General features: G+C 35.7%; 1 protein-coding gene across 2 annotated transcripts; it reads left to right on the top strand.

The window, feature by feature from the left end:
* Window positions 1-3,968: 3,968 nt before the first annotated feature.
* LOC121266035 (nuclear transcription factor Y subunit B-10-like) lies at window positions 3,969-7,532 on the top strand. Of its 2 annotated transcripts, none has more exons than XM_041169729.1 (7): window positions 3,969-4,128; window positions 4,346-4,576; window positions 4,666-4,795; window positions 5,148-5,153; window positions 5,271-5,345; window positions 5,519-5,569; window positions 7,243-7,532. In XM_041169729.1, exons 2-7 carry the CDS (start codon window positions 4,359-4,361, stop codon window positions 7,282-7,284), a joined length of 522 nt encoding a protein of 173 aa, XP_041025663.1. In that variant the 5' UTR covers window positions 3,969-4,128; window positions 4,346-4,358; the 3' UTR covers window positions 7,285-7,532. The 2 variants fall into 2 exon arrangements, with proteins under 2 accessions (XP_041025663.1, XP_041025661.1); XM_041169727.1 differs by having other exon boundaries at window positions 5,271-5,351.
* Window positions 7,533-10,524: the final 2,992 nt, after the last annotated feature.

Below are 10,524 nucleotides of genomic sequence, written 5' to 3'. Positions count from 1 at the left end.
TTAGCTCATTTTGTTATTCAAAATCATCTACTACAAAGACTTTTTTTTTCCAGAATTTTTAAAATTAATTAATTTAATCAATTTCTTTTTAACTTTAATCATGCCATGCATATATTATTAGTAACTAATAACTACTACATATATACTACTTATATTTTATAGTCTTATTATCTTATATACTAAATTATTAATTACTAGATAAATAAAAAAAAACTCCACTAGATGTTTAGTACACATTACAAACAAAATTAAATTGTCTTAAGCAACAAATAACAATTGTTTTTGAATAAAATCCAAAAAATCTTCATTCTTCAGTCTGCAGTCTTCGACTCTTCAATCATCAATAGTTGTGATGTATGATGCTCCTAACTCTATAAGAAAACACCAAATAATCAAATTATCAATATTAATAAATTAGGATAATGAAAACAAATTAAATTAAATAATAAAAATAAATGAATATGGAATTGAATGAGAAAAAGTTAAAAACACATTACCAGATTCTACTACAAAGCTCTCAACATTATCCATGGAGTCTCGAATATCAATTGACGTTGACGGATGTCGCAACCAATTATGAGTACAAATAAGTGCCTCAACAGTTCTTGGAGCCAAGGAACTCTGAAAAAGATCAAGTACCCGACCTCCCGTACTAAATGCGGACTCTGATGCAACCGTGGAAACAGACATGGCTAACACGTCTCGTGCAATTCTCGCAAGTATAGGATAGTTAGGCTCATTCACTTTCCACCAATTCAACAAATCAAAAGATTGACTGAATGCCTCACAACCATTTGATAAATACCGATCAATCTTTGTTTTGGTAGATGTAGATCCAGAGGCAGTCGATGCTTGCAACCACTCATAAAAAAGTTGTGACTCAAGATTGTCTTCAACATCATCTGGAGGTGCAGATGACGGAGGGAAACATGTTCTCTGCTACTCGAGGAAGAACCGAACGTAGCATTATACTCCTCATACATGTCTGATAATAATTGTCTCACCCTCGACAATAAATCTTCAGCCCAATTATGATCATAAATTTTTTTCAAGTGAAAAGTAAGAAGCCCCAACTTACTACGTGGATCAAGGAGAACTGCAATCAACAACAACAAATTCAGTCTATCTAATGAACCCCAATACTTATCAAATTTCATTCTCATGCTTATGGCCATGCTCATCAAACAAGTATTTTGTCTTTCACACAGTCTAACCAACTTTTTTTGGAGCCTACAAATCTCCAAGAAACTTGTGTTTGCCATGACATGTAAAGAACCAGAAAATCGACAAGTGGCATCATAAAACATTTTCAAAAATTTTACAAAAACCCGCACTGTCTCCCACTCGTCAGCTCTAGGAGGCCCAATGTTTCCATCCTTAAAGTAAGAAAGAAAATTGTAATCCTCACTCTCCATTCGCCTAAAAGCCTTTTCAAATTTCTCAGAAGCCTCCAACATCATGTAAGTTGAATTCCATCGGATTTGTACATCAAGGCACAACATTTTTTTACAATCAATTTTTTCCTTTTCTGCACATCTCTTAAACTTGTCTAATCTTGCAAGGGAGGAGCGCACATATCTAACAGTATTTCTAACTATTGTAATGGCATCATCACACTCCTTAAGACCCTCATTCACGACAAGATTTAGAATATGAGCACAACATCTCATGTGCATATACTTCCCTTCCAACATATTCTCCGTCAAAAAATGTCTCAAATATGCAATTGCAGTATCATTTGAGCTAGCATTATCAAAAGTAACAATAAATATCTTATCAATGCCCAATGAAGGAGACACGATTCAACATATTTTCCAATGGTATCCCCTCAATGATTAGGGATTAAACAAAAATTTATAATTTTCTTCTGTAATTTCCAATCACTATCAATGAAATGGGCAGTTAGACACATATAATTAAAATTTTGTACTGATGTCCACGTATCGGTAGTTAATGAAATCCTCATTCCCCCATCTTTGAATAACTTTTTAAGTTTGACTTTTTCAGATGCAAATAGTTTCATACAATCTCTTGCAACCGTCACTCGACATGGCACTTTAAATCTAGGTTCAAGGAACCAAACCATAATCCTTGCCCTTCAACAATTCTAAATGGTAATTCATCGAGAATTACCATCTCCACAAGCGCCATCCTCACAGCCTCCTCACTATATTTATGAGTTACAAGATTTCTTAAAGAATTATCACTCTCTCCAAACCCCTCCGAGGATACCTCACCTGCCAATGTTGTTTGGTATTTATCTAAAGGCCTACGCTTATGAGGATTTTTGAGACATGAAGGTAGATGGTTTTGCATAGTTGAAGTTCCGTTCCTCTTCGAGTGGCAAGCGTATATCTTGCCACAATAATTGCACTTGGTCTTAGGATCATCTACCGAACAACCCTCAACTTTTGTAAAATGATCCCAAACAATTGACGGATCCTTCCCCTTCCGTTTCTTAGGAAGTGGACAATTACTACTATTAGGGGCACTTGAAGTCGAGGGTTTTGGTATTTGGGAGTTTGAATCAAGATCAATTGGACTTGACGAAGAATCCATCTAACATGTAAAAACAAGAAAGAACAAAAAATCACCACAAATGTTAATTACACAGCAGCTAGTTTGCAACGTGGCAAACATCACAAATCTAAGATTCTAATCTACATTTTAGATCGCTCATAAATCTCACAAATTATTTTACTTTCAATAAATATCACAAATTATTTATAACATAAACACATCATAAATTTTACTTTCAATAAACATCACAAATTATTTTTTTTTCAACAAAATTACATCCAAATTCCAATCCGTGAATGACAATGCACACTGCCGACGAAAATCAATCAAAATTCTTCATCAAAATGATATTCACTATTTCAATCATCTCAAACAAAGCAAACACAATCCCTAACCCTAGATTGAAATACCAAATCATAAAACAAAAACCCTAATCCAAAAATTGATCCTTGGGTTCTAAATAAAAAAACACAAAATACTTATAAATAAATAAATAAATAAATCTCAAAATCATACCTAAAAACAACAATGGAGTGGAGGCTCTCGGGTTCCCTATGGTTTGCCGGAGGAAGTCTCGCCATTGCTGGACGGTGGACCGCTGGGCGTCGGTGAGCCGTGAGTGGCTGGAGTCGTGGACAGCGATGCGGCGTCACGGACTCACGGACTGAGTCACTGAAGTAGCGCCGATTGCAGAAATTGTCGAAATGGACTCACGGACTCACAGTCTCACGGACTGAGAAATGACGGAATGAGAGTTTGAGAGAGGTAGATTGGGAGGCTAGGGGCTGGGACTTAGGACTTGGGAGGCTGGGGGCTGGGGCCAGCTCGGGGACAATATGCCCTAGGGCTGAAGCCTGAAACGGCGCCGTTCGCTTTATTTTTTTTTCTAACTTTAAGATGAAAACGACGTCGTTTCATTTATTTAAGTGAAACGGCGTCGTTTAATAAATGAATATATTTAAAATATATATATATATATATACGGTGTCGGCCGGTTTTTCGATTTTTGGTTCGTTCAAACCGCAACCGAATCGGCCGACGCCGGTTTTGATGATTTATCACCGACGGCCGACTGGTTCCCTGCTGGTTTCTGCCGGTTCCGAGCTCCGGCGGTGGGTCTGAGTCGGTCTCGGCCGGTTTTGCAATTTTCTGTACAGCCTTATAAAGATGAACTCATTTCATCTCAGATGAGTTTATCATCCAAAGAAATCCTTAAAAACAAAAAGCAAAAAGCAAAAAGGATCAATCAGGTATCTTGTAGATGCTGATGCTGTCGTTGGATGTATTTGGACGTCGTGGCTAGAAACGCAGGTAACGAGAAACACTGAACACGTGGACGGTGGTGTAATCAGGTAGACGAATCCAATCCCGAACAGAGACCGTAGGGAGGTGATTGAAAAGGAAAACAACGGTCAAACCATATTAATGTTTTTTTAATGTAAAATATATATATATATATAAGAGATGGAAACCCACCAAAGAAAATCAACCGAAACGGACGGTACTGATAAATCTGTCTCTCATCTCAGTCGTCTCCTTTCTCCTTCCTTCTCCAGCGTCCGATCTTAAGCCATCCCGTCCTTCCCTCGCGCTCGATCCCAAACTTAGGTACCCATCAGTGCCATCACCACGATTTCCCTCGCATTTTTCATTTTCCATCTCGCACTTACAGAGACACGCCATGAAATCCCCCCCCCCCCCCCCCCCCCCCCCCCCCCCCCCCATCCGAGCCCCCTCTCTCTCTAGGGTTTTGGTTGCCACCGAGGGGCTTGGGGTTTCTGGTCCTCACTGACGATGTCGTTTTGTGATTGGTGCTGTGTACTAGGGTTTTGGCTCGGATGGCCGATGCTCCGACCAGTCCAAACGGAGGAGGCAGCCTTGAGAGCGGGGAGCAGAGCCCCCGCTCCAATGTTCGCGAGCAGGACCGGTTCCTCCCCATCGCTAATATTAGCCGGATTATGAAGAAGGCGCTCCCTGCTAACGGAAAGATCGCCAAGGATGCCAAGGAGACCGTGCAAGAGTGCGTCTCTGAGTTTATCAGCTTTATCACCAGCGAGTATGAAATCGATGATCTTTTGTTTTTCAACTTCTTGTATTGTTCGTGTCTTTTGGGTATAATCGGTGTGGAGGTTGAATAACGTGTAGGGCCAGTGACAAGTGCCAGAGAGAGAAGCGGAAGACAATTAATGGGGACGATTTGCTTTGGGCTATGGCTACTTTAGGGTTTGAAGACTACATCGATCCGCTTAAGATTTACCTGTCAAGATACAGAGAGGTAATTTTTTAAATATGACTGTTTTACGTACATCTATGTGTTCTTGGTTGCTGCGAAAAAGAAACCGGAAAATGAAAAGAAAGAGAAAATTTGGGTTTCTTTTGTTTTGCAATTATAACATCCGCCGATGGTTTTTTTTTTTTTTGGGGGGGGGGGGGTTGTGCATTTTACGTTCCCTGGCCCCAAAAACTGAAGTGACTGCCTTTAGCGAGGAGCTAATTGTTTGGACATTTTATTTGTGATGCATAATATCCTTCTCGTTTAATTCCTTAGCAATGAGCATTTGTTCAAGTTTTGACTGACACAGTTTTTTTCTCCCTTTCTTATTTCTGGTTTTATGGGGTTGCTGCAGATTGAGGTGTGTTAACTTTATATTTTTAATTGGCACGGCTGGTAATTAATTTCCTTTATATTTTGATATTTGGATTTGTGTTTAATTCTAAATATTGGGGTTTACAAATTATGGCATTGACAGGGTGACACCAAGGGGTCAGCAAAGGGTGGAGATGCATCTTCTAAGAAAGATGTTCAATTAAGTCCAAATGTGCAGGTGGAAGTAAGTTTTATGCATCTAGCTAGGTTTTTATTAGTTGAAATATGGATCGTGCTTACTTTTATGGATTGAAATTCATATGCAAAGCTACTTATAAAAAAGAAAAGAATTCGTATGAAAAGCTTTTCATAGCATCTTATGGTGGCTGTTTTTGGTGATGAATCTGTTAGATTGGTCATCAAGGTTCTTTCTCACAAGGCATGAATTACTCTAGTTCTCAGGTAATCTCTCTCTCTCTCTCTCTCTCACACACACACACACACACACACACACACACGTCACAGGAACTCGTCCGTGGCGAATTATCTTTTCTTGTGTAAATTCTAAGCTAAAATACTTCCAGTGGATGATTCATGGTTGATGAATATTCTAATTTTTTTCTGAGTACAATAAAGGGCTTGTATGGGAAATGGACAAGCTGGCATTACTGCTAATAGATTTGTTGTGGTATGATAATTTATAGACTTTGGTTTTAGTATGCTTTGAATCGATCTTTCTTTCATGTACCAATACTCAAATTATTATTTGCTGACAAAGACGGAGAACTTTTTTGGGTCTTTGTTGCACTGGGCACTTAGCTCCCGAACGTTTACCTGGAGGTTAATTCTGTTGAACATCAGTTATCAGTTTAAATACATTTTTACACAGCATTAGAAGATATATAGTTTATGGGGAGGCATGATTATTCTGTATTTATAAGCTTATAAAAATATGGTTTTCGTATTTCACACTGTATTTTGTGAAAACTGCCCGTTTTTATGAACTGTAGGACTTAAAGGGAGTCATTTTGAACTTAGTTTTACCAAGCAAGTTAGGGAACTGTTTTTTTGTAACTAACTCAGAATTTTGTTCAAAAAATGCAAAAAGCATAGCCTGAGTACCGAAGAAGTATACAAGAGGGACACCTAAGTAGTAGTAGAAAAAGAGACTAGAACATTTGAATGGTCTTTACATTTTCCTTAATACACATGGACCTAAATAGAAAATAGTTAGAATCTTATTATATTTAGATCTATATATAAAAGAAGTATTGGAATCCTACAAGAATTCCTCCATTATATTAAACATCTTAATTTTGCCATAAAAAATTGAGATCTTAATTATTTAAGGTTTAATTGTGATCTATATCATTATGGGATTTTAAGATCTTAATATCATAAGGTTTAAGATCTAGATTGGGATTTTAATTGCCATGAGATCGATTGATATTTGACAGAACTATTGGTGCATTTAATTGACTCAAGTTCACATGCTTTGAAGTTGTGTGGTGTAATCTGTGAAGCTATGTCCGTTTGGATTGTGAAAGCATTGCATGGACACGTGTCCAACTTTGGGTGTGTACTAGGTGAAATTTGATCATATAGGAGAGTCTAATAGAGTCCTAATAGGGAGTTGGGACTAGTCTTTTGGGATATCATGCAGGTATAACTTGTGCATTCTGGGTCGTGATAAGTGATATCAGAGCCTGCGTGGGCTATTCCTTTTGTGTTCATTAAAATCTACGATTACTTATAAAAAAATCATATGAGAGCCAACCTAGTAAGCAATGCAGTGTAAGGGCACTATAGTGTAATGCAGGCCTTGCTGAGCATATCAAGGATTTGAGTGGGAGTGAAGTGATACCTCTGAGATTGTTTGGATTGTGAAAATGTTGTACAGGCATGTGCTAAATTCCAGAGTACCATTGGAACGAGGATAAGCAATTCTAGGAGAGGCTTGATAATGACTTATTCCAAGTTATTGTTTGAGGAATTATGTGAATGAAACAAGAAGTCATTGTTGTTTCTTTCTTTCATTGTTTTTTCTTGTGTGATTTTCTGCTGGCTGATAAATCATTGTTGTTAGTTGGTTCTAATATTTACATACTGGTCTCCTGTAATGTTTGTAATCCCAGGTGGCCCAACATCTGATGGTTCCTATGCAAGGCACTGAATAGGCATCTGGCTGATCTTCGTCCAATTTCAATATTTGGTATCCTACTTTAGGAATATCTTGTTATCAAAACATTATGAAACATTATTCTTATGTATGACACTGACATTTTAGGGTTATTCTGAACTCATCTCCAGAAGTATGGCAGGTAACATCGTATATTTATGTGTCTTAGAATACAATGACTATTTGAACAGAATATTTGTAAATGTTTTTTTTTGCTCATGTCATTTTTAGACCCTTTTTTTTAAAGATGTTACGTAAATGATTATGAAACCTTAATGCTTTTTTTCCTTATAATGTTTCCAATTATTTGAGGCTGACTTACGATCCTGAAAAGCCCCTTTGAAATTCCTATTGCATGTATCCAATTGACTGTATATCGGGTACCTTGTTCTTAGTATCTACTGAGCAGTCCTATCGATATGTTATCTGCGGTTCGGCTCTTAGAATCTTTCTAGTGGTACTGGCAGAGCTGAAAATACCATTGTAACAATATGCACCCTTTTTTCCCCTTATATTATGGTATATGGACTGTAAAGAGAAAATTACACTCAAATTTCTCAAACTCACCTATTTTGCAGTTACTTTGCTCCTCAACTTTGAATTGTAATTTAATTCCGTGTTAAGATCTGATCGTTAAGTGGATGAAAAAATAGTGATGTGTCATGATCTTAATTGTTTGAGGAGAAAAAAGTAATATATATATATATATATATATATATATATTTAAATTCTTACCGAGGCTGTGTGGTTGCTTGCACTGCGTTTGGGTGCATACTGCAGCATGCTAGGGACCACCCGTCTTTTGTCTTCGTATCCTTTTTTATGAGTTCTCTGATCGCCTTAGAAGGGGGCAAGAGAGTCGCGATGCCTTCTCTCTTTTGGAAGGGGGAAAAGGTTGGCATATTTGTTGTTTATTGGGTTTCTATTGTGTGAATCGTTTGTGTTGCAAGTGCCACCTTTATCGACCTAATTCTTCCACAGATAAGTTCTGTTATTGGGTTTTGAGGTGTAAAGGACTTTTTTTTTTTTTGGATTATATATATATGGAAACTGATAGGATGATTCCAAATGTGTCCACTCGTTTATTTTAATTTTTTTAATAGTTAAGGATATTTAAAAAAGAAAACAAAAGAAAAAAAAATGTATTTGGTGGTGTTCATATTTGGGATGCACATTTGGTGTACACCCTAGTATTGTCTTTTATATATATATATATATAGAGAGAGAGAGAGAGAGAGAGAGAGAGAATCTCAACTTCTGTAAAGAGATTTACAAAAAATTTATTTGGTGGTATTCATATTTGGGATGCACATTTGGTGTACACTCTAGTATTGTCTTTTATATATATATATATATAGAGAGAGAGAATCTCAACTTCTGTAAAGAGATTTATAAAAAATTTACTTCACAAAATGACGTAACATGACGTGGTTCATATTTATTTTATGATGATGCAGCTTTATAATTTAATGCATTATATCAAACCACTTTTTGAAATTGTATTTTTTGAAATTGTATTTTTCTGAATTTTGTTGTGGGCAAATTATTTCTCATATATCTATATGAAAAATGATCTACTAAACTATTTACAAGTCTACAAAATGATGGTAATTTTGTAAAATTGAAATTTATTTTTAATGAATTGACATTCTTGTATTTGACTGATTATAAAATGAATTATAAATAAGAAAAATTATGCTTGTCATTTTTTTACCACATGATTTTTTATCTTTTTAATTCTTTTCTCTTAATAATAAAAAATAAAAATAAATAGTGTGTGGTGTGTATAAGATGATAAATAGCAAATCTATCTAAATAATTATAAAACAGCTGTAGTGTATGATTATACGCACACGATGTTTTTGACACTTCTTATTTCTTGTTTTGAGTAAAACTTGACCTCTTTTATTGTTTGTTGTTTGGGGTTCAAGGCTTTGGGTCACGTCTTGGTACTTAATGCGGTTGCGTGCAGCAGGTGCGTGCGGTGCACCAATCTTGCTGCTTCCTTCTCCTTCACGGTTGTGGATGAACTCGTGCTTTGACATCATCATCAGCTCGGGATTCATTCGCCGTCTTTACCGATTAGCAATAAATTAAAATAATAAAAATAAGAGCGGGGCTACTCTTACCCTTGGGAGCTTTCGCTGGGCTCCCGCTAATAGTTTTGAGATTTATTTTTTTATTTTTACATGTATTTTTTAATATATTTAAATATCTTTTAAAAAATAAAAAATTCATAAAAAAAAAAATAAAAAATAAAAAAATACAACAGTAAAGAGTAACGGTAGAAATTAATGATAAGAATAGTATTTTTTTTAAAATAAAGGCAGCCCAGTTAACTTTGATGGGCCTCTCTTTCATGCCTGCAATGATGCATCTCTTGCTTTCCCCAATTCTCTCACCACCTCACCAGCTCACATGTCACTCTATATTTCTGTTCTAGATATTCACGGATGATTTCCCTTATATTCCTTCAAGATTTAATTAAGATAATTATTTTTTATTTTAAATTTTATTATCCAAATCTCGAGACTTTGATATATCTATCAGATTTTAACTAACTATTTGTTTTCATTATAGATATATAAAACTAGAAAATTTTTATTATCAAGTCGGTTTGTAAAGTTTATCTAATCTTATGCTTACTTGATATAATTTAATTTAAAAGAAATTTTAAAATTTAAATATTACAAATCAAATCTTACTATTTAAGTAATAAGAATAGTGCATTCTATACACTGACTTAATAAGAGAATAACTCACATAACTAATTAAAATATATCAATTGAAAAAAGAGTAATGCTACTCACAAATCTTTTTATTATTATCTTCTCATTATCTCATGATGTAGAATATAATAATTAAAAATTATTTATTATATTCTACTTATATAGATTAATCATTTAATGCTAATCAAGAGAGGTTGAAAAAATTATGAAAAAAATGGTATAAATAGAATTTTGTTTTTCAATTTTATTTAGTTACGCATAAAAGATTCGGCTTAGCCCAGGGCAGGCACATTTATGGGTAGAATAAGGCGGTGCCAGGTCCAACCAACAAAATACTCGTAATCGGACGGTTCAGATCATGTGAGAACAAAGACGCAAACACCTCCGATACTCCCGCCTAACGGGTCCCACCCTGAGTCCGCATCAACCGTAAATGCATTGCGCCTACACAGTACCTATCCTTCCAGTATTAGAAATCTGATTAAAATTAAAATCGTCCGTAAGATCCT

This window comes from Juglans microcarpa x Juglans regia, chromosome 5D (assembly GCF_004785595.1).
Source record: "Juglans microcarpa x Juglans regia isolate MS1-56 chromosome 5D, Jm3101_v1.0, whole genome shotgun sequence".
Classification (NCBI taxonomy): Eukaryota; Viridiplantae; Streptophyta; class Magnoliopsida; order Fagales; family Juglandaceae; genus Juglans; species Juglans microcarpa x Juglans regia.
The sequence above is the reverse complement of the archived record's forward strand: the minus strand, read 5'-3'. Positions and strand labels throughout refer to the sequence as shown.